The sequence below is a fragment of the Helicoverpa armigera genome, chromosome 1 (genome assembly GCF_030705265.1).
Source record: "Helicoverpa armigera isolate CAAS_96S chromosome 1, ASM3070526v1, whole genome shotgun sequence".
Lineage (NCBI taxonomy): Eukaryota > Metazoa > Arthropoda > Insecta > Lepidoptera > Noctuidae > Helicoverpa > Helicoverpa armigera.
This window is the reverse complement of record NC_087120.1, coordinates 13,281,918-13,306,350: the sequence shown is the minus strand read 5'-3', so window position 1 is coordinate 13,306,350 and position 24,433 is coordinate 13,281,918. Positions and strand designations below refer to the sequence as shown.

At 37.5% G+C, this 24,433-nt stretch overlaps 2 protein-coding genes across 2 annotated transcripts in view; one reads left to right on the top strand and one right to left on the bottom strand.

Moving 5' to 3' along the window:
• Positions 1–24,433, bottom strand: part of Dhc16f (Dynein heavy chain at 16F) — a 51,054-nt gene that overhangs the window by 8,265 nt on the left and 18,356 nt on the right. The window contains exons 40-58 of the mRNA XM_021331862.3: positions 23,938–24,110; positions 23,611–23,794; positions 22,327–22,492; positions 21,814–21,975; positions 20,996–21,172; positions 20,559–20,755; positions 18,999–19,161; positions 18,648–18,730; positions 17,848–17,959; positions 16,547–16,672; positions 14,901–15,061; positions 13,263–13,404; positions 12,622–12,807; positions 12,025–12,197; positions 11,515–11,695; positions 11,180–11,359; positions 10,675–10,908; positions 6,422–6,568; positions 5,973–6,163 (exon numbers count right to left, since the gene is read on the bottom strand). Of these exons, the coding sequence (XP_021187537.2) occupies positions 5,973–6,163; positions 6,422–6,568; positions 10,675–10,908; positions 11,180–11,359; positions 11,515–11,695; positions 12,025–12,197; positions 12,622–12,807; positions 13,263–13,404; positions 14,901–15,061; positions 16,547–16,672; positions 17,848–17,959; positions 18,648–18,730; positions 18,999–19,161; positions 20,559–20,755; positions 20,996–21,172; positions 21,814–21,975; positions 22,327–22,492; positions 23,611–23,794; positions 23,938–24,110 (3,138 nt within the window). The remainder of the gene's footprint in view (positions 1–5,972; positions 6,164–6,421; positions 6,569–10,674; positions 10,909–11,179; positions 11,360–11,514; positions 11,696–12,024; positions 12,198–12,621; positions 12,808–13,262; positions 13,405–14,900; positions 15,062–16,546; positions 16,673–17,847; positions 17,960–18,647; positions 18,731–18,998; positions 19,162–20,558; positions 20,756–20,995; positions 21,173–21,813; positions 21,976–22,326; positions 22,493–23,610; positions 23,795–23,937; positions 24,111–24,433) is intronic.
• LOC110374233 (uncharacterized oxidoreductase YtbE) lies at positions 351–6,164 on the top strand. Its single transcript, XM_021331860.3, has 5 exons — positions 351–678; positions 1,222–1,302; positions 1,378–1,485; positions 1,591–1,877; positions 1,963–6,164. The coding sequence occupies exons 1-5, from the start codon at positions 597–599 to the stop codon at positions 2,311–2,313; spliced, it is 909 nt and encodes a 302-aa protein (XP_021187535.3). The 5' UTR covers positions 351–596; the 3' UTR covers positions 2,314–6,164.

Genomic DNA, 24,433 nt, shown 5'->3' with positions numbered 1-24,433 from the left:
GACTGTAGGTATGTCTTTTTCTTTTTTTACATCGTCAGTTATACAAGGATAATCGTCGGTTTTGTGTCACCCTAACATTAAAGTTCTTCAACGTGTTGGCTTCGGCCCCACGTTCGCCTATCAAAAATCTGGGACTCTGTAGTTCCGAGGTCTGGTAGAGACATACAAATATAAGGTAATGTTACTCTTTTCGTGAAAATGCAAAATCTGCCGCTGGCAACACTGATCAATGACAATGTATCTATGGCCAAGCATACAAAAAAAAGGCGAGCGGAACGCAGCCAAATAACCAGAATTCGGAACCGGAACCTGTGCTACTATAAGTGTCACTGTCATGTTTGTTTGCCGCCGCTCGGCCATGTCAATGCTGCTGCTCAATCATTATGTTGTCGACGCTCTCCTGAATCGTACATATTTACTTCGCGTGTGATTGAGACTTCTCGCCAATCTGCAAAAACTTTCTGGACAGTGTTCAGTCTAGCCTGTATTTTCTTGTTGTGCTATAAAAGCGAACAAGAGTCGCACTTATTTTGTCCCTTAACAAAAGGAACAAGTTTTATTAACTGTTTCTGGGATATTATGCGAAGAAGTGCAACATGGCTTCAGCTGTAGTAGATTATCCTGTGGTGACCAAATATTTCGCATTGAACACTGACCACGATATGCCTGCAGTTGGATGTAAGTATTTATTTATTTTTAATCAATTTAATAGTAATTTTAGCATATTTTTATTTTTTCTGGTGATTACCCTCAGTTTAATAACTTTTCACCTTCCATCGGGCTCTCGAACATGCTTGTGCGAGTTATGCTAAATCAGAGTTATTACTTGAATATGACATTCTTGATTGTTACATTTGTTTGCTTATTCCCTGCACCTAATGCCAAAACTTTTGGGGTTCAGTTCCATTAATTATCCAAGGTTTCACATCATTTAAGATTTTTTTTTAATATAATGAAAGCATAGTTAAATTCTTTTTTACCTTGAGTTAGACTCTTGTTCACGCCTGTGCGACTTATGCATTGCTTGATTACTTGAATTTTACATTTGTTTGCTCACTCTCTGTACCTAATGCCTAAATTATTTGATGCGATTCATATTATAATTGTAAATGGAGGTTCCCATAATTTGAATCTAGAAAAATAAATAGAACAACTATTAAGAATGTTTAATATTTGTATCCTGGAAACATCATGAGACCTTAATTATGATTGTTGTTGCAGTGGGGACATACCGCATCCACAAACATGACACCATCATGCATGTTGTAGACGAAGCCCTGTCGGCTGGTTACAGAATGTTTGGTGAGTCAGTTTGAAATACAAAAAAAAAATGTAAACCCCATGTACAATATTTGACTCCCTTATGTCTATGTACAGATACTGCTGCCGTTTACCGCAATGAAGCATCCCTGGGGGAAGCATTAAAGTTATTGCTCCCCCAACATGGCTTGGATCGTGATGACATATTTGTCACTACCAAACTCTGTAAGTTATCTTTGCTCAAATTGAAGTTTTTATTTTAATTTCAGTTTATGACTTGATTCTATTTTATGTAGTTTAATTTGTCTATAAATAGTTTTTTATTTACAGCACCAGCTGATCATGGAGATAAAGATATAGTCAAAAAAGCGTACCAAGCATCATTACAAAAATTGGACATAGATTTTATCGACTTATATTTGATGCATTTCCCTGGCACTGCTAGATTGCAAATTGGGGATCCTAAGAATACTGAAATGCGGCTTAAAACCTGGGCCAGCATGGTTGATCTTTATGACGACGGATGCGTGAATGCCATTGGTGTCTCCAATTTCACTGTCGCTCATTTACAACAACTTATGGAGGCCAATCATGATGTATATCCTGCAGTGAATCAGGTATACATGTTTAACAAAATATCTGTAAATATGTTACATGAATATTAAGACTAAAAATCTTATTAACGCCTTTATTTTTGTTTAGGTCGAGTGGCACCCGTTTTACTATCAAATGGAGTTGATGGACTACTGTAAGAAAAATTCAATTGTATTACAAGCATATTCTTCTTTAGGAGGAAAATCAGTCCAAAATGATGATTTACTAAACCATCCTGCTGTTACGAAAATAGCCACAAAGCTTGAGGTTACCAATGCCCAAGTATTACTAAGGTGGGCATTGCAACAGGACGTTGCAATCATTCCTAAGTCTACTAACCCAGAGCATATTCGTCAAAATATTGCATTGGATTTCACCATTGCCCCTGAAGATATGAATATTCTCAATAACCTCGAAAATGAAGTGAAATATGCATGGGATCCCAGTAATGTCGTCTAACTACGCCGCCGCCGTAAGCGCACTAAATCCAAAAGGTGCCGCTGAAGGCTACTTGTTACTTGCAAAGGGTCCGTCGTCATCTCGACACACTTAACTCACCACGAATGTGTCCACTTGGTGAAACTCAAAATTTTAACATTTATCATGTCGTCAACTCGACACGTTAAGATTTTGATGCGTGTCCAGTTAGTGAAACTTAAATTATAAACTTATGTTTTCACCAACTCGACACGTTTTAGAATTTAACCCGATTTCACTGTACTTTTTGCTTGAAATCGGGTTAAATTCTAAAACGTGTCGAGTTGGTGAAAACATAAAAGTGTATAATTTAAGTTTCAGTTAACGTGTCGAGTTGACGACATGATAAATGTTAAAATTTTGACTTTCAACAGTGGACACATTCGTGGTGAGTTAAGTGTGTCGAGATGACGCATAACCCGCAAACACATTAATATGTTTAAACCAAAACACACTACCAAAATCAAATTTCAAATCTACACAACACTATAGTCCCGCAACATGATCATTCTGACCCCTGCTACATGTCTGTTTAGCCAACATTTTTAGATATCAGAATTGCTTCAAAAAATTTTGACATTCCAAATAAACTGGTAGTTCAGCACTCGTTACACCCAATGGTAATAGTGTTGTGCTCATTAATGTATTTTGAACACACATTATATTGAAAATAAATATAATCACTTAGTACATATGTTGCAGTGTCTACAATTATTATAATATCGCTTTAAATGTTAGAGAACATCCATTGATCGTCATAGTTGTTGTAATTAGGGATCTATCAGAGAGGGAGTGGTAACGCGGTCAAGCGGTCAGTTTTGTGTTATAAACTCTTTTGCAAAAAATCAAATAAGCATAGTTTTTCAAAAATGTTTTGATTTAACAGAAAGGTACATTAATAATTAATTAAAACTGCATTATCAGTTTTCTGAAAATCACCTCAAAAACTGTTCAAAACGCCCACGAACTTTCTACCAGGAATAGTCCAAAACAATGTTTAACGAGTTTCTTAGCAAATCTGCGAAATTCAAATTTAGAATACACTCTACGCGTGCTTGGCTAACCCTTTTGATGCTAGTAACATATTAAAGTCATTAAAACCCTTTGAAATGCTCGTGAAGTCCTTAAAACCAAGATTTCGCATAGGTGCCCGCTTTTTTTGCAAAAGAGTGTATTATGTTACACAGATGTAATCCCACGGTACTCCACGTCGTCGTCGTCGGCGTCGTTTTCGCTCATGAAGTTCCCTATCCCACTGCTAGCCTATGTGTCTCTGAAGCCTTTTACTACGACAAAATCATCAAATGACACCTCCCGCTGTGGGTTAGCAGCAGTGAGGGAGTGTCAGATTCTTACTGACTAAAAACCATCGTGTTCCGTCGTAGGCCTTTTATGTACCAGGGCCACGGTAACTCTTTCGAACAGTCCCGCAGCCATGCCACTGAGGCCTGCAGCAGACACTACCGACTCCAGTTACAATTGTGACTCCCTGTCTGGTAGATCTTTTAACTACGTGTAGGTTTGATTGTAAAAATATATTTTTTTTGCCTAACTTTGGCAAGTTGGGGACAAGCAACAGAGCAGGTTTAGCTAATAATCCAAACTTTCGTAGGTAACAGATATTAATTTCCCGGCACCAGTTATATTACAGTTATACACACAATAATTTTGAAATCCGTTTTTCATAATACAAACGTAAAAAATTTGCAAGTTCAAATAAACACTAATGATGCTCTCTTTGTATGGTAGATGCGGTGGTTTTAGTATGATTTTTCTAAGGTTAAAAAGAAATTAACTTATCTTTGTGTATTTATATGTATAGAGAGCGCCGTTTGTTATATTTTTAGCAACTAAAATGCATGAAAAAAAAACCGGCCAAGTGCGAGTCGGACTCGTGCACGAAGGGTTCCGTAAATTACAGTTAAATCAACCTATCTCAAAAACTATAAGAGATACTTTGATCAAACCAAAAATCGTTGAAAGAGTTAATTAGCATGCATCACCTCTATTTTTTTTAGAATTTTATACCCCGTAGTTATAAAAATAGAGGGGGGGGGACATACTTTTTACGACTTTGAGAGCTGATATCTCAAAAACCGTTCACTTTAAGAAAAATGTTTTTTAGAAAACTTTATATCATTTTAAAAGACCTTTCCATTGATACCCCACACGGGTATGTACATCGAAAAAAAAAATTTCATCCCTCAGTTACATGTATGGGGGGCCCCACCCCCAATTCTTTTTTTTACTATTTAGTGTCATATTTTTGTAGCGGTTCATACAACACATATTCCCATCAAATTTCATCACTGTAGTACTTATAGTTTCCGAGTAAATCGGCTGTGACAGACGGACAGACGGACAGACGGACATGACGAAACTATAAGGGTTCCGTTTTTGCCATTTTGGCTACGGAACCCTAAAAAAATTTTTGCCCTTTATACTTCGAAAAATATCTGGACCATCTTCGAGCTTATAAAACTCGGCTGCCTCCATGTGACTGAAATTTACGTAAATTTAAACTTTTGTTTGCTCACAAAATAAAGGCCAAATAAATTACATCATTTTTCCTCTAAGGGAAGACCTGTAAATACCATGTTTTATTGCAAATAAATATATTAGTATTATGATGTAGTTATTTGGTGCAAGTATTTTATAATTTACACTGTAAGGTAAACGGGGTCAAAATATTCGCGAGTACTACTTTTGAATATTCAAGCTCCGTATTTTAAGTTTATCAAAGTATATTTTTATTGTTATAAGAAGTATAGACGCGTTCAATGCGCGCTCATATGTTGCATTTTGTTATTTTATTAGTAAGGCACAAAAAACTGCACATGCGATTGTTTAGCATTATAGATGTAGTTTGTGTTCATGCTTGGCATCTCTGGCGACTTGTTACATATCCATAAACTTTAAAGAAATATTGAACTTGAAGTTTATACACAGCTAATTAGCCTGTTGATAGATTAAACATTAGAGACTGTAATTAGCTTAGATGAAATCAATATTGGACACGTATATATTTTTTATGATTGAGAGCTTGTGACATTACACCTACGCAAAATAACTAGGAGTTACCTAACACAAAATGTTTTAAAGTATTGATTTCTGAGAAAAATAATAAAATATGTGTCTGTTATTTTAGAGCTATTTTAAAGACGGACAATTTTAAGAACAAGCATATCAAATGCTTGTCCTTAAAATGTTAAAATTTATTTTGCAGTACAAAACCACGTCACAGTAAGATTTCTCTGTATCTTTTTAAAATGTTTAAGAACATAATTGATTATACTTCTTTAGGTAATGTACATTACTGCATACCCATAAATATAGTCCTTTGCATGTTGTGATCCTTTGCCATCTGTTTAAAACAGTGCGGTGATATCGAATATTACCTATAAGTAGTATTAATTTATATAATAGATAAATATATTGGGTACTGCCCATATACGTTAGAACCTAATTGATGTACTAAATAAATCATACATATAAATGTTAGTAAAAAATAAACGATTATATGTGCAAAACATGTTTTCTTAGCGACAACCCTTACTACATACTTGTGTGTACTTATGTCGGAAATTACCGAGAAGTGGTTTAAGCTTATCTCAATGAATGGATGCAGTATTTGTACGTACAGCGTGTTGAGCTGAACAGTGGGACTCTCTATGAACACAGAGCCCAGGCTGGTGGACACATATTCCGCGATCGCAAACACTAACTTCTCTTCCTTCAGGCATTTAATTAACATTAACTTTTCAAATGGTGATAGTACCGAGTCCCAATTCACTCGTGGTGGCATCAAATTGCTGGTGTCTACATGGATGTCCTGTAAACGTTGATCGATTAAAGTGAAGTAAGTACTGAAGAGATATTTTGTTAGGTCTATTAATTAAATAAATCCGAGATTTAAAACATTATAGCGATTATAGGCGAATGATTCAGGACTATAAATCTCTAAAGAATCTTACTTGCTTATTATCAGACCAAGTGTAGATACATTCGTCGGCTTTCAGTCTATCAATATTGCAAGAAGCGATTGCCTATCCGCTACAATAAATAAGTGCGAAGATAACAATGTACTTGCCAAAGAAAACATTCCCAGCGTGATAGGTATTTTCTGCAGACAATCATTAGCTAACCCCGCGAAATGTGGGTCTGTTTCATTCAAGTGGTTAGTGGCCAGCCACATTTGTTCGGTTAATGCTTCAATCAGAGGCTTCTTAGGCGGTACCTGAGGAACATAAACTACGATCAAAAATCATCCCATTCAATGTAATGGGATAATGAGATCAGTCTAAATCTATGAATGAAATTCGAGTCACAAAGGGTGAAATGAATGAATATTTAAATTGATACTAATATTCAAAACTTTGTGTAGAGACAAAAGATCACAGTTATCTATACTAATATTATAAAGAGGAAAACTTTGTTTGTTTATTTGGTTGTAATGGATAAACTCAAAAACTACTGGACCGATTTTAAACATTCTTTCACCATTAGAAAGGTATATTATCTGCGAGTAACATAGGCTATATTTTATCCGGGTGCGGCCAGTACCCAGGCAGCACACAAGTCAGATAACTGGCCAAGAATGTAACTCTGTGCAGAGTTAAGCTTTATTATATATGAATATAAGCTGAGTGTATTACCAAATTATGTATTAAAGTTATTTTTTGCTATAATAATGCTATCAGCTGAATTAGTTTAGTAATTTGCGGATTTTATTTCTTCAAACTGAATAATCATCATAAAAAGACCTGTTACTCAAGAGTTCGTGTAATCTTTTGTATAACATTGGTATAAAATTCCATTATCAAGCATGATACTGGATAAGCTGTATTCTGTTTTCTTTTAGTTGTATTACACACTACACCTTGACAGTTATTCAGCTGCTGTATAAAATAGGCGTTGTTTCTGTTATGAAGCATATAGTAACTTAACAGAAATAAAGACAGCTGTTGTAACTACTTTATGACGCTTTGAGTACGAAATTACCGTCATGTGCAGCTAACTGTAGTTAAAGCAATATTAACAGATTCTGATGCAGAAGTTGGCTGCGTATTCATGAGAAGTATATAAGTGAATTTGATAAGAACTAAAAAGAAAAAATAATATAGCTTTCCTATAATGTGGGTTTTTATTATTATATGACTGAATCCTAATTGTTTGATTTACAGTACGAATGTGTGTTATTATAGAACAGTTGTCGAAACATGTGTAATGCAGTCCACTTTTAACCAGAGCACAACTTAATAAGTGGACACTTATGGTCTGTTATGCATACATTAGACGGTAAGCCGCTGTGCAATCAGATTTTATTCAGAATGTGCGTCGCCATTATGGAACAACATAACCTAATTATAATGATGTGGAATTTTATACTCAAATACTCAAGTATAATAACGAAATAAATATAATATTCTTAAAAAAGTTTTACAAGGTTATTTTTGAACCCTTACATTGAAATAAACTAAAAAAATATTTTACACGTAAAAAACATAACGAGAAGAAATGTTGTTTATTTCTTCAAAACCCGGCTTATCAGGAAGCGCGTGAAAAATTTACACGAAATATATATATATATACACGGTAAAGTTGCATGCGCACCTACAATTTCTTTCATCAAGCCTAAATAAGGGTAAAATTTACGATAGGTAAAATATTATAATACGAATATGTATAACTCTGTTCGGATTTGTCAATATTTAATTTGATCAACTTCTTGCTAAAATATACCCTGAAATAAGCTAAACGCTGTTTATGATCTGAATATCTGAGCTTTGAAGGACTCAGTCAATTATAATATGTTCATTCATCATTCACTCATCATCTGGCTAAAAGAGCTGTAATACTTGTGTTAAAGAACAAAATCTTTTTATGCAGAAGATATTCAGGTTGTCGTACAATTATTCAAAAATTATTCATCTTTTACGTTGCTATTACACAGCTAATAGCAGTATATTTTGTGCCCAAATTGCTTGAATAACGTCTGAGTAAGCGCCATATCAGCTATTTACAGTAGTTTTTTTCTGCAATTAGCTTCTATGACTGCAGTTAAACAAAAATTACTCAAAAGGTTTGTGCTGGCTGGGTAGCTCCCACGGCACGCGGATGAAACCGCAGGAAAACGGCTAGTGAAATATATATTACACAGCCCCGGATCTAGGGGGGGGCAAGCCGGGGCCCATGCCCCGGGCGGCAAATTCAGGGGGCGGCAAAATCAGGCGGCTGACCTATTTTACATCCCACATCACAGATTACCATAATAGTTACCTACAGGGCCATCTTAACCATGGTGCAGGGTGTGCGAATAACCCGGGCGCCTCGGTCTCAGGGGCGCCGCGGGACGCCCCACCACCAGGAAATTTCGATGAAGATCCGTTTGATAAGGAGGTTCCATTGTATCATGATCAGTAGCGGTTTTAGGGTAGGGCGCGGTTGGGCGACGGCCCAGGGCGCCGGATAAAAGGGGCGCCGCAGGCGCCCCCAACCAATCCTTGATCAGAATGTTACTCCTATTTTTGTTTTAAATTTCATCAAAAATCACAGCTTAACTGTATCCAAATGTATGGATAGCATCAGGGCCGTGTTAACCTATGGTCCAGGGTGTGCGAATAACCCGGGCGCCGCGGGCTCAGGGGCGCCGCGGTACGCTCCTGGACCAAGAAATTTCAATTAAATTAATGTATTGTCGTATAATGCCGGGCGCGTTAGATAAACTACATACTTTAATGTCCCAAAACTCAAAAATTTTCGCGCTCGCTTCGCTCACGGTTTCTTTACTTTACACTTAGATTATTTATCACATATAGCTACTTTTAATGTCCCGATGTCCCAATACTCAAAAAAATTCGCGCTCCCTTCGCTCGCGGCTTCTTCACTTCACGGGCTTCATTTTATATGTTTAGTGATCCAAAACTCAAACAACCTTTTTCGGGCTCGCTTCACTTTACAGTTGTTTTTATTTTACATCATTTTTTTGTCTACCCTAGCAAAAAGGTAGCGTCGTTTTTAAGTCCTTTTATTAGTAGATAAGAAAAGTAACTTCTAGTTTCCAAATGAACTTTCTTATTTACGGTACTACTTAAGTCCCAAAATTTTAATACATAGGCGCCAACACCATATGTACGTTTGGGCTACATTTTAAGTCATTTTTGTTTTGAGTTCTAAAATGTAACAAAAAATTTCGCGCTCGCTTCGCTCGCGCAATGAGAAACTGTGTTCCCGTGTTTTTGCATTCACCAACCAGCAATAACTTATGTACGTTTGGGCTACATTTTACGTAATTTTTGCTTTGACTTGTTAACTATAAAAAAAAATTCGCGCTCGCTTCGCTCGCGCATTCGGTAACTACATTATGTCTCTTTTCGTGTGGGTTTGAATTGCAGTTGGAGGGCGCCGTAGAAATCTCGATCATGATACTGACAAGCAAAGTTTCTAAAAAAGTCGCCTTCGCTTTGTTTTTAATCATTTTGATTATTTTTCACTTTTAACATCCTCCAAGTGACAATTTGTGTGCTATTTGGTGATGGTTTATTATTTTTATTGACGCACCGAATCAACGAACACAAATGGAACTCGCTCTAATCACGGTTTCTTTTTAGTTGTAGGTACATAATTCCCAGTTTAATTTGTGAGTCTTCAAACAAATAACTTAAAGAAGTTCGCGCTCGCTACGCTCGCGGCTACTTGTTGTTTGACAATGTACTTAATCAGGTACTTTTGTGTCGTAGACTCAAAAAATTTCGCACTCGCATCGCTCGCGCAATATTACTCAGTCATTGCCTGGTTCGCTTCAAACGGTCAGTCAAATCCACGCTGTCTTACCTTTTATAAGTCAAAAGTAGCAAAAAAAAAATATTTATTGAGTCCTCAAAAACAAAAGAGTTTGTGCTTCCGACTGCTTGTTACTTTGCAGCGCTTTTTAAAACTTATTAACTTTTTGTGTACATCAATCTGTCTCGACTTTCATAACTTAAACCTGGCCAACAGTTTGAGCGTACAATGATTTGGACATATTTTTTTAAGTCCTTTATTACCTACCAAAAAAGTGATTTTCGTTGGTGGAAATAAACATAGGTAAGTTGGGGCGGCATTTTTCAGTTTTTGCCCCGCCTAAAAAAAATTGAAGATCCGGGGCTGATATTACAACTCTCAAAAAACAAAATTGGTATCTGCCCTATAGTTCTAGGTCCGCTATATTAGTACAAGAGGATATATACTTAGTCTTTAGTTATAATTCACAAAGCTGATCCCATTCCACATTCTAATTACCCACCTAGGTATGTATGTACCACAATTAAAATGACTACAATTTCATCATAAGTGGGTACTAACCACAATCGTGCCGGCAGGGCCTCGCAAAATGAAGTTCCATTGTTCTGGCGATACTAGTCCTGCGTCTAAATAAATAGCCATGTTCAGAAGGAAACTGAACACTAGTTTGTGTCTTTCGAATAGTCCACGGGAGACATTCCGATATACCGACAGTGTGATTTCACGCCGAAGGATATCTAACCGAGTTTCTAGTACATCACACTTTTCACTTTTTTCTATGACTTGATTGAAGATCTGGAAAAAGTGCTTTTGTTGTGAAGAGCAACCATGCACTAGGCAAACTTAATAATGAACATAATGAACTTAATCTATATAAATAAAAATGAATTGTTGTTCGTTAGTCTGATTAAAACTCGAGAACGGCTGGGCCGATTGAGCTGATTTTGGTTTTAAAATGTTCGTAGAGGTCCAGGGAAGGCTTAAACTATACGAAGTTCGCGGGATCAGCTAGTGATGAATAAATTTGGGAAAATTCCTTTTAAAACAACAGTATGAAAGTACTTGCCTGGTTGAAGTACTTGAGTGAAAACTGGTACATAGGATCAATATCTGCTAGTTGCGCTACAGCGAAATACAACACTGCCCCGCGAGTGGCCACTGTTCGGTACTTCTCTCTAGCTGCTGATATACTTATTTCTGTCGCTTCCGTTTCTTCTAGGCGAGCGTTTATTATTTCCGATGTTTCCTAGAATATATGTTTTTTAAATTCAATCCAAACCAAGCTAAGAAGTGTATACTGATGCGCACGCGTTTCCAAACACATCACTAACTACCTATTAAGCACAGTTAAGGGAAAAAAAATTGCTAGATTTCATATGTAAAAGTCAGGTCAGTTCTTACTTTACTCTCATTGAGGGTTTCTATAAGTTCCTCGTCATCCAGAATGTTGCCAGTAGAGGCGTACAGCAGTCTCAGGATTTTGTCCTCAATCTCGAGGAGGGTTGCCTTGTCTGTATTGATACGCACTATCAGCTCAGTGCGTTGAATCTCCAAGTCCGGCCGTTCCAATCTTACCACATCCCTAATAACGACGAACGATTATTTCATTCTACAAAATGTATTATAATCGCGAACGTAGTGTGTTTGTAGGTATGGATGGGCGCATAAATGTCTGTTACCTTTTCACGAATAAACTATTGGGTGGAATTTGATAAAAATTGTCAGGAGTATAGATTATTGCCACGATTAGGTACAGCAGGTATTTATCATACAGACAGAATAACACACATGATACTTTTACCCAGGTGCTGCCTCGGGAAACGCCTCAAATTGCTGGCGGAAGCTAGTACCGACATGTGAACGAGTAAACTTAGTATCTTTTTTACAAGTAGGTAATTGAAAGCCCCTTACGCTAGCAGTTGATCCTCAAGGCCTGATAGGGTGACGGTGAAGTTCACCAGGGTCACTTGGATGCAAATTTCCGGCAGATAGTGCGGGTTTGCCAGTTTCGTAGTGAGGTAAAGACGAAAGTTCGTGTCGTATTCTATGTCGCTGTCTCCCAAATGGATGAGCAGTCTTCCTGCCTGCACGCAATTAGGAAAAAGTTTCGAATAACTAAATAGTACCTTTGTAACTTGTTACACTTAGACAATTTCACACCTACGTTTTAGTTCGGGAAAGACTTTAGGCCCGGTTTCACTTGTTACCGATAGTGTCAGCTAATTATAGGTAATGCTATCTGCCCACTAAAAGCTGCTTATAATTTCTGCCAGTTATTGCTATCCGAGCCATGTGATACTAAAAGTTATGATGTATCTGTCATTTCGGGAATCAATTTTGTACCGCGAACAATTAAAACGAATATTAAGAACAATTAATTAAAGTAATCTAATTACTTTAATTAATTATAGACTGTATGTTATTACTTTAATTACAATTAATTGTTATTAGTAGGTACTTCCGAGGAATTTTTACCAAGTACAAAAACCCAGGTTGCTGGCAACTTACTTGAAGAAAAGTTTGTTTGAGAAGTACAGGTGCCAGGGTCGCCTCAAGCGTTTCTCCTAGGTCCTCTATAAGCATCGGCCAGCCCAGCCGTATGCAATTCTCGAGGATGCGGAGGTAACCTGCATCTATCAGCTTTGTAATCATCAGACCATTGTCTTTCTCCATGTTCCGTATCCATCTGTTGGCCTGTATTCATCACAACTTCGTGAATATTAGATACAGAAGTATCATTTGTGTGTAGGTATCTAATTGAAACATTTGGTGATGATTTTGATTAAAGTAATATGACCGAAGGTAATAAGCATATGAAATAGGAATTCCTTTTAGATATGTTTATATGTATAGTACATACACCTTATCTAGTACTATGACTGTGTATTTGGTACGGGTGGTGCACATTTACAGGTGAAGTTAAATGCTATTACTAAACTATTGTCACGCTACTGTACACAAATTAGTTCTAAGATTTAACTGGAAAATCAAACAGAATCTCTGTGAGATTACTACACATGTAAGTTCGGAGAAAGCAAAGGAATCCTGCATCTATCTTATCAGCTGCGTGTGTGAGAGCAGTGAGTGCATATCTCTCTCTTACATTAGTGCAGTTATTATATGAGATGTTAAAGCTACACGCGTATAACCTGTTCCTGTGGATCGATAGTGAGCGGCCAGCGCCCAGCTCTCGTCACAAGGATGCCGTTCTCAGTAGATATTGCGTCTCGCGGCAGCCCTTGCGAATTCCAAGTCCGCACCGTGTATGAGTCAGCCATAACGTCGATCAAACTGATGATTACATATTTAAAATCATGTTAAATTCATATTAGATAGTTAATGATGAGAAGTTATTTTTAGTTCCATCTTGTATATCACAAGCCTTCAATCAATTAGTTATCTCAGGTGATTCCTATTTAACTTAAGTATTTTCTCGCCAGAACTGTTCCAGATGCGATATAATAATGCTGATTAAATTGAAGGCGATGACTGATCTTTAGGTTACTAATGAATGATTTGACAGTGGAACTTTCTAAAACTGTTATTCAAATCGGTTCACTAGTTCCGGAGCCTATTCGATGCAAACAAACAATCAAATCTTTCGTCTTTTCATATTAAGTATAGATATAGATAGGTATATTTAGTAGATATGTAAATATTTAAATGTAAAGAATAAGAAAACAACCCAAATACAAACCCAATAACATCCTAACGTCATTAATTAGAATTTCTTTAATATTTACTTCGCCCAGCAAGCTTTAAACAAAGCCTTTTCAACGGGGACGCTATAGACTTGGATTTAATTAGCGTCTCGACTTGGTTAAGGGAACAAAGATATTTCCAACAGCGCCTCGTGTAAAATCTGAATACCTATTCAACTATAGGTTCCCTTCGCTTCGCCCTTAATGAGATAACTCAGTTAGCATATAGCGGGTTGCACAGATATTCCGGGAACGTTGCATAGGACAGTAATTAGCCTCGTGTGCGTGACCAGAGTGTGGGTGTTATGTTAATTCTTGGACATCCGAGCTCCCGGCCAAATGACCAGGTATTGTTGGCAAACTACTGCCTATACAGCGACAAATTAAGTTACGAAGCAAACTACGCAGGATGTTTGAACATGCAACTCGACAAGGAAAATTATTTAGGTAAGGTTTCCTGAGACCATTGAGTTGCGAAAGTATGGTAAAGTTAGGGTCTGTAAGGGAGGTCGCTAGGAAGCCTACCAACCTTTGTAAAAGTTTCAAACTTATTTGTTCTTTTTTTTGCTGTAAGATGAAGAAAAATATAACAAGCAACAGAAACAATGTAGCTGAAGAAATGTTTTCAGTGGGTACCTACCTACCTACCTATAATTGCATGAACAATTAGCATAGTTGGTTATTTTCCCTCTATGGCAAAATGCCGCAATTATAGTGGTACCTCCCTACCTAGTGTTCCGGAGGAACTTTATTCGGGAATAGTTCTAACAGTAAAATCATTTTTCAAACCTGTTCAGTAGTTTCGAAGCCCATGGGGTACAAAACATACAAAATATTCTTCTTTTCCCTTACCTGGATAAACCACATTTTGCCAACTGTCAACAATAATCAAATCATTCCTCCTTATAGTATAAGTGTACATGAAATCGTGACATTGGGGTTTAATACGTAGATTCCTATTATGTTTATAGACGTGTGTGATTCATCTAATAAAATAAATGAAGTATGCAGACACAGTATTGCTGCCGTTATACCGTGCATACTACGTTCTACATTAAGGAGTATAATCAGAAGTGTCATTCATACTCGAAGGTCTCAGAGGCCGGTATCTCCAACTCCTTGCACTGTTGGATCCACTTGACGACCAGCTCGCGCCGGTAGTGAGCCGGAAAGGCGCCAAAGTAAGCGATACAGCCAGCAGCTATTATAATGTCTCCCGTTGTGCAACGTAACGCCTCAGACGCAGCCTGTGGGTGTATTAAACATTAAATGGTATCTAATTTCATTATTATGATAGGTGGCAATGATTTATCCATGATAATTATCTCTTTATCGCCCACACAAAAATGCGATGCGATGCGATTTTGTTCGGCAGACCGTTTGGTATGGTAACCATACTTTCAAGTGTGGTCAGCCGTAATCATCGATATATATGTACTACGTACTAGATAGAACGTTCCGAACAAAAAGCTTACCACACTGAACTGCAGTGCAGACTATGCAGTGCCCAAAATGGCAAATCAGAGCGATTTTGACGCCTGCGTCAGATGGATGTCTATGAAACGACAATTATAAAATAGAAAATACATATCAAGGTATAAACTTACACATATAAACTATTCGAGAGTCAAGTTAGTAAAATTACACGCTGTTCATGCTATTACAACGCTTGTATATCATACTTTTCATTTATAATTCAATTTTACAAATATGCATTAATTTGTTCCCGCCCGCCATCTTAAATTATGGATTAAGAAAATCGTGCAGAAACAGATGTGCCATAAAACTGGCAGTAGGTAAAATAACAATGAAAACAGACTTCACTTTGTCATGGTATGTTCTTACTTTCAAGAAAAAATAATTAAATTCGCGAAAATTTGTGATAGCCCTCTTAAGAAAAAAAAACATCGTAATTAATATTAAAAACTCTAAAAATAAGTTCCTGGTTTTAATATATTACATGATTTTGCATTCAATCAGATATAAATAAACTTTTTGATATATTACATGATTTTGAATTCACTTAGATATAAACTTTTTGAGTAATGAAAAATGTAGGCAGAATACGAGCGACACTTCAGCAATTAACATCAATGAGGATGACTACATGTCACAATACGTCAACGAGATGTCAACAGACGACTTAAGCGGGTAAATTATTTGTATGGATGTTCTTGTCTATCGCTAGAATATATGTACGGCCATTGTATGTATGCAATGGCCGTAATGGATGTGCTTTTAGAATTTGTAAGTTGGATCCCAAAAAGATTATTGCACTGCTGTCATTATTAAATAGATGTAAAAGAAAAAGAAGATTCTGGGTTCATTCATTTATTACGATTATGAACTCTGATGGGAGCTATTTTACTCGAAAGTAGGTTCTATGGGTTGATAATATTATTATTTTAGAATGAGCAAATCTTTATTTTATTTCAGTTTATTGTCAACATGCCCCATGCCCACAAAAACGATACACCTGAAGGCATGGTTACCCTACTAAACGGTTTGCCGGACAACATCCCATCGCAGGAATTCGCATGGTAAGTAAACACAACTGATATGGCCCTTATGGTCTTACTGTTACTGTTAACTGTTACAGCCTTTTGATCGTCCCACGGCTGGGCACAGGCCTCCTCTCACATGGAGAAGGATTGAGCGTTAATCACCACGCTTGCTCAATGCGGGTTGGTAGGCTTATGGTCTTATATGTAGTTTTTTATACCATGTTTTACCTTAACGCTGTCTTCCCATCGCGTCTGTTCATCAGCCAAAGCTTGAGTGAGGCGGCCCGCTCTCGAAAGCCGAGCTGCAGCCAAGTCTACGTCAGCTTGCAATCTAGCTTTTTCCTCTTCTACCACCTGGCAATTCGATCTCGTAAATGATAGGCCTATAATTGTCTTCAGATGTTTAATTACTTATGTATGTAAAGCCACTTTAAAAAGAAGATTGCCCGGTCGGTAATGCTGGCTATTTTTAAGAACTTTTTCTGAAAAGAAACTAATAAAAAAAATGACATCAGAGAATTTTAGTCGACGTCGTAGCAACCGATTAATATCGGTACTGGACACGGCCTCCAAGCTAGCTCCCCAGCTCCCTCAAGCATTTGCCCTTAGTCACCACGCTAGGCATAGGTGTTGGTGAGCGCAGTTTGGGATATTATTAACTACGAAGTTGCTACTGCCTATCTCGAGTAAGGCATTTATTATCTCACTTGGATTAGTTTTGACTATACCACCAATAGAGGGTCTGGATGGACTGGATGCACCAGGTTGCCAATGACAGGTGAGGTTGGTAACTGCGGCGGGTCAATATTGGTTTTTATCTTAAAATAATCATTTTCTCCACAATAATTTAAAGCCATATCCAGCTATTGCTTATAAATGCGTGTTGAGGGTACGATAGGTAGGTACCAGGTACTTATTATGTTGTCTTGTTTAACACAATTATTATTTTTACCTCAAGAATGTCAGATCCTAACTATACTCCATTTGAGCAAACACTTAAAAATATAAACAATCTTGATATGACTTTGCACATAAAAACTCACGTTAAAAAATAAAATGTTAATACAATCAATTGAATAATTGTTTTAAGCAGTAGTTTATTTTTTAAATATATATTTGTGTAAATGACTAAAAGGTCATATAAAGATTATTCACTTTCTTTGAACTGCTCTAACAGAGTATGGTTCTATTCGAATATTTCATTCAAGAGGTCAGGTTCAATCCTAACATTTACCACGTGTAAAGGCGCTCATCCAAATTTAGATGACGTGGAGGCTGCCTCGGAATAATATTAATGTTCGTGTCAGGTGGGAGGGGGAAAGGGGGTATCGATTGCCAACCTTTAGGGGGGGTGAGGTGTCCGGGGCAGTGCATCTATAATCTACATACTGCATCTCGCTTGTGCATAAATATCCTGCCCGGAGTGAAGTAGATGGATAGATAGGCACGTAGATAGGGTCCATAGGACCCTTGTCGCAAAGGACTAAAGATGCTGACATAGTTATGAGATAAAATGCATAGCGACATACTCGTAGCTCATCCAACATCTTGGCGAGTTGAGCCTCGATGGCTTCCACCTCTTTTTGTTTGGCCCTGAGTACTGCCATCACGTTCTTCAATATACCTGCTGCTTCTTTATGCCTAAACAAAAAGGTTAGCTGGTATAATTGTAATGTGATGGTAATGAGATACTTTGTCACATAGATAAATGGTTCTATTAATATAATGGATATAGTAATTGGGAAATAATGTAATGGTATATAATGTTATGGTTATGATTGCATATTAGGTATATATTTGCAAAGATATACCTAATAAGGTTCTAAATTTTATGAAATATCCAGCGTGTGACCCGCATCCCTTGGGAACCTGTGCACGAACCGGGATAAAAAGTAGCCTAAGTCTATAGCCTTCCTCGATCAATGGGCTATGTAACACTGAAAGAATTTTTCAAATCGGTCCAGTAGTTCCCTAGATAATTGCAATTTTGTGACCGAACTTGTAATTGAACCGGTGAGTCGAGCATTGATACCACGTGTCACCACTAGGAGTGGAAATTTTTTACTCGCTCGTTGGCGAAATTTCATATGGTGTCCGGGTACATAATATTGTCGTCATAATAACAATTTAGGATTAGGTTGTAACTGTAATGACGACTCAATTGTAATACCTTGGAAAATAATTTGCAAAACAAAGTGAGTATGAATGAATAAATAAATACATTTCGACCAGGAAAGGGCTGTTCTTTGTCGAGGTGTGGAAGTATCACTCTAATAGATTGGGATAAGGGCAAAAGGTTGGTGGTGATGAACAACTTTGAGCTTCTTACTTGATTATCTTTGGCTCCACGACCCTGAATACTTTGGCGTACATATCGATGGCTTGCACCCATAGCACCATGGATCGGCATACCTAAGCACATTTCATAATTAATATAAAGATAAATAAAATATAAACTAAGTAGATAGTACGTAGGAAAATTCCAAGAAATGGTCCTGATTAGCCTCCATTCAATCAATGCGGCAAACAAGTTTTGCTCAATGCAGGAAAGATTGTTATGACGAGATTATTTACTTGCATTTCATACTAAATTATCTAGTTCAACCTTTAGCCATCCTGAACAAGTAATAGGTATCTAACGAAGGCATTCATCCTGCAATTTCCTTTAACTACTGTTTACCTTCGATACTTTGACGACAGTATCTGGATTAAAATCCTTGTGGGTTAGGTAAACTTTCAGCTTTTTCAGCGTCGCGTCTGGGATGTGATCCTTGTCATAATCTTCGAGCTTGCCTAGGAAATTGACATCAGCAAGCAGTTTTTTTGTATTGTCCCAATCGGGCCTGGTAACAAAGTTAATCTGTTATTTTAATGTTATAATGTAATAGTAGGTACCTAACCTAATAGGCTGTGTTGCAGGAATGTTTGTTCGTCACGGTTTCTTCTATCCCTAAAAAGTACTTATTCAATAAGCATAATTTCAATAAACGCATTTGACTTTGATTTGTCCTCGAACACCGGAGAAAAATAATTTGAGGGTAGAACAAAAAACTTCTTGTTAAAAATGTACTTATGTAAAAATGTTCCGATGACTTCTTGACCTGAACTTTTATTTTCAATTTACTGAGCCATGTGGATACAAATAGTTCTGTGTTTTAAGTATGTCTTGGGGGGATGAAAGATGAATTGAACTGTGATGATATTACATGACAATTTATTTTGTATTACATATTATTTGAGAGCTAGTCGAAATCAACTAAGACGTAGCTGTAGTATTATTAAAATGTTGTCTTTCGATCAGAAATTGAAAGGACTTCAACCAAAATGGGCTAGAATGTGAACAACAATATTGAGTAATCGAATTTATTAATATTTTTGTTATAATATTCATTGAATTCACAACTAGCGCTATCTAGCGGTGTCTTTATCTACGACTTTAACCATCTAGCATATTCTGTCTGCGAAACATTCATTATGGCACAAGCATTTGCGCAGACACGGCTGCACTTACTATTCCTTTTTGATCTACTACAAAAAGGAGCCGTATTTTTTGTACGCGATCACTCCGCCATTTATTAATGGATTTTGATGATTCTTTTTTTGTTTGATAGGGTATACTTCCGCGGTGGCCCCACAGTCATCAGGTCAGGGTCTGATGATGGAAACCCTGAGAAATCGAGGGCGGAAGTTGTGTTGTAGACATAGATAGGGTAAATACTTTACATTCAGGTGTGTGCCTAATATCACTATTCAATAGTGAAAGTTTGTAGCTGACCTAATGATGGAGACCAGAGAAGTTTGAGGGAACTCGATTACTGAATATGTAAAGTACCTCGTGTTTGGGCTTATATTATTAGTATTGACGAGTGACCTTTGCACTATTGCGGATAGTGACAACTATGCTAACTAAAAGTTTTTAAAACCCGGTACCCGGAAATGGAACGCGAGACCTCACCGAGACTGCAGCCGCGCTATGTGGCTTCGTACAGTAATACAGCCAAGGTGGCTGTATCCAGGGAAGGTTTGAACGATACGAAGTTCGCGGGATCAGCTAGTTGTAAATATAAATAGAATATTCTGATGGTCATGTTCAAACCAATCGTCATAGAAATTGGTTGATGTCCTTTGACATAATTATTATGAAGCTAGTGACAATTTTCAATCTCTTATTTAAAAATAACGGATGGATTATTTTAATTCGGAGTACCTATACCTTCTTATGATGAGGGTTAATACTAACTTGGCTCCAAACAGTATGCAGATCGGCTCCATAACAAACCGCACGAGGGCGGGAGGTTTCTGGAAGGCCTTTAATTCATTGATGTCTGCTTTGTTGAGTGCCTTCAGTGCAGCCTGAGCGGCGTCCATAGCAGGCATGGCAAGTGCCAAGTCGGCTTTTGCCTCATCAGCTATTTGTTTCACTTCCTCTGCTTTTACCTGTTGATCGTCAAGATATTTTACTCAAGATAAACGTTGCAGGTTCACTAACAATTTCAATTACAACAGCTCATAATTTTGAATGCGGATTACAGTTGCATCAGACAAACTCAAAAATTAAAATCATTTATTCAATTAGGCTGACATATCGTCACTTTTTGAAAGTTATAACAATAGGTGGGTATCAAAGTAATTACATTAAATAATTAATTTAGCCGTGAGAAGGTTTCTTAAGCGTACCTTAGCTGCTGCTTCATCTTTCATGACAGCATATTTGACTTGATCAGCAGCTTTCTGTTCTATTTTGAGCCTGTTGACCAACGCAATACTCTCTTCTGCTTTCTTCGCGAGAATAGGTTCCATTTCACGAACTTGATGTTCCATCGTGCCGACCACTTCATATGTTTCGTACAGTTTCTGTTTAATTATAATACAATATTATACTAGGAAGCCTAACACAATATCATCAACTATTAATCAGTCGGCCACGGCGGCTATTCTTTCTACGAAGATCAGTAAGCTGCGCAGGTAATTATAGTGTACAAAATCTCTCATAGTCCAATTGTAGGACAATTTGATACGACCTCAGACGCACAGCTGTATCACCATAGAGTTTAGCGACCAGTAGATGAAATATAATGCATACAAACAAAATATACTTCAGATATTTGAAAACTGGTTTTATTAAAATGCATATTTTGATGGCTAAGACACTCCTGACCTTTTCAATGTCGCCTTCATAGCGTGACATTGAAAATATTCTCTGGGGAGCACGTCGAATCCCCTCTACTTCGCAAATCTCCCGTCAATTATTTTTCAATCACAGTACCAATATTTGTTCAAGTACAAGGACTAACGAGTTCTCGAGCAACGTAAAGTAAAAGTCAACTTGATTGTTTTGTTATGGTTCCTAACCTTGGTCGAAGTAATTTTATAGAAGGTATTATTTATTACATTTTTTGATCGATATTGCAATTTTTAATCCACTTGTAGTTTCTAGAGGGTATCCTCATTCAGTACCAAATTTATTAAATTGAAACCCGATGATGAATCCTTACCTGTAATCCACAAGAGATCCTGTCCCTTCCGCGTATGATTTGCTGTTGCTTTTTGTCTAACAGCATCAAGTACAGCTTGAGCAAATCTAAGTAACTGCTGGGCGTAGTGTAGAAGTAACGCCTCATCTCTTGATACAATCTGTCTGTCATTATATCCACGTCCTATGTACAAAATGAATGTCATAATCGATTATTTTGTGTACCAATGCTTGGCTTAGTTTAGGTTGCTTAGCCTATACGGAAACGCAGATCAGGAACATAGTCGTAGGATGCCCATTACTGAATATAGTCCACTACTGAATGCAAGTCTGCCCCATAGGTTTCTGATGGTAACTTCAAGAAGAAGCTCGTGATCAGCGTGGAATCCTTTCCAATTGTGACCTTTCTTAGTTTCTTCAACAACCCACTGGCATAAAGGACAACATAGCCTCGAGTTCAGCAAATAAAAATCTGATTTAAGTATATGAAACATAATTAGTGTTTAGGCTTTGGCATGAATAAAAAATTACCCACCTGATGCATAGTTACGCAAATTGAGGAGATTTGGTCAATAATCTTTTTGTTTCCTAGCGGGTGTAGGCATTGTTTGGCTACAGATAGCAGAGCCTCGGGTGGCCATTTTGTGAACCAGTCAATGGTGCAGCAGTTGACCAATGATGGAAACATTCTGCATCGACGTCTACGAAAAAGTATGAGTAGTAAGTAGGTATGATGATATATTAGTTAGAGAATGAATAAAAATGAACTGATAGGCTGTTGGTAAACCTTTCATCTTGTTTTATGTCAATGCTTCCAGCTTCTGAGCGCTTGGACCCGTAGTCATAGAATCATCTTATAGGAAAAGTGATATTGTGTACCTATATCCTATATGGACTTTACATTACGTTAACTAGAGGTAGATTTAAGAGTTGGAATTAATTAATTCGTAATTGTTTCTAAAACTTCTACTGACTAAAAACTAATTTACGCGGGTCGATGTTAGCCGTGTAACGCAATTAGGTACTCATGTACTAAATTGCAGTATTGATCCACGGTGGGGGGCGAAACAGCATCCAGCGCTTTCCATCTGGTTCTGAATTTGCGTCATAGTTTATTTATGTAATAAAATAAAGTTGTGCGTAGTTAGCTCGCTGCAGCTGAGGTGCAAGGGGCACGGGGAGTGTTGCACAGCGCAGCCGTAGCCCGGCCGCCACCCCCCTGCCGCTGACCTTAATCAAGATTTATTGATCCACCCAATAAAACGGGCTGCATAAATAGCCTTCTCTGGATTTTGACTGAATAATTTCCAAATTTTTTTTTGGACACCCACATTTTTATTTGGCCAAATTTCGTGTCACTATCGTTTTTCGAAGCTGTCTGTGAACCTCAAGAGTAAATTTTGGCAGCGTTCCAAACTGCGAATGAATGAAAGTGCAAGGTCACGGTCACGACGAAATAGACGAGATTTGGTCAACTCGCGAACCGCGGCGACACTCTCGCTTTTGAACGTAGTTTTTGAACTATTGTTTTCACCTTGGCCGGCAGCTTGTTTACCTTTGTTGAGTTCGGTCCATTCAAACTTATGCCTAGAATGCCCAATAAAGTATAGACACGTAACAATCAATCTGTTAATAATATCACGTATATACCTAGGTCTATTTAACTATACAGATTACTTTTTACCAAAATCATACATGTATATTAATATTGATTTAGAATTTAATATATCCATAATCTACACCACGTGTGTCTACACGAAGATGGTCATGACAAGCTAATTATTCACAACAATTATTGAACCTCATTGAAAAAGTTTACCTGAAAGCCTCTCCTACAGGACTCATACAAATACAGAGATGGAGTTTCCCTCGGACTCTGTTGATGAAGAAGTAGTATACGCCATCGCGGTCTGCACCAGCTATGCCGACCTTCGCAGCTTCGTTGCGGCACGCGGTCTGAACAGCCTCGTAAGTGTCACCTTCAAATAAGTTTGGTACTTCACCTGTGAAAGAGGTTGGAGTGAAGGAGGTCGTATAGGCAAATCTATGGCCCTATATTATTTAATGAGGTCAGGTCGTAGGTCTGAACGTATACAACAAAACATTTCAAGAAAAAGGCATATTATAGCTTGTTTTTTAAGTTTACCAGAGTTAAGCATATTATTGATATCTTCTAGAAATTCCTCCTTTGTGATCTGCGTATCAGTGAATAGGAAGACGGTATCTTCAAAATTAGCTCCTGCTCTCATGTACATTTTGCGAAGATCTTCATGGAATTCTGGAGTATCGTAATTCCTCTTCAGCTCCATACCCATGCATCTGTGTTTGAAATAAGTATCGTTGTCACAGCCAATCTGCTTAAAATAGCCTTCCAATCAAACAGGTGTTGTTTAGTTTGAATAGCGTTAGTCAAAAGGCTGTTTGAATGGACGACTATTTTCACAGTGTGGCTGCAACATAAAGATGTTTTCTGTTCATCTTTACTATGAAGAAACGAAGGAAAGTTTTTCCAACCAACCGCAAAATCCTATTAAAATTGAGAGAAAAAGGCAAAGGCAGTTGGGGATTTACTTCGTTAAAGTGCAGTCCCGGTAATAGCATCCTGACCTTTCTACTAAGCCTTATCACAAGAAACTGCAATC

What these genes read in the sequence shown, in the direction of transcription:
- LOC110374233 (XM_021331860.3), top strand. Translation starts at nt 597, where the DNA reads ATGGCTTCAGCTGTAGTAGATTATCCTGTGGTGACCAAATATTTCGCA. An exon ending in CGATATGCCTGCAGTTGGAT is followed by an intron (nt 679 to 1,221) that starts GTAAGTATTTAT and finishes TTGTTGTTGCAG; the next exon opens with TGGGGACATACCGCATCCAC. An exon ending in GGCTGGTTACAGAATGTTTG is followed by an intron (nt 1,303 to 1,377) that starts GTGAGTCAGTTT and finishes GTCTATGTACAG; the next exon opens with ATACTGCTGCCGTTTACCGC.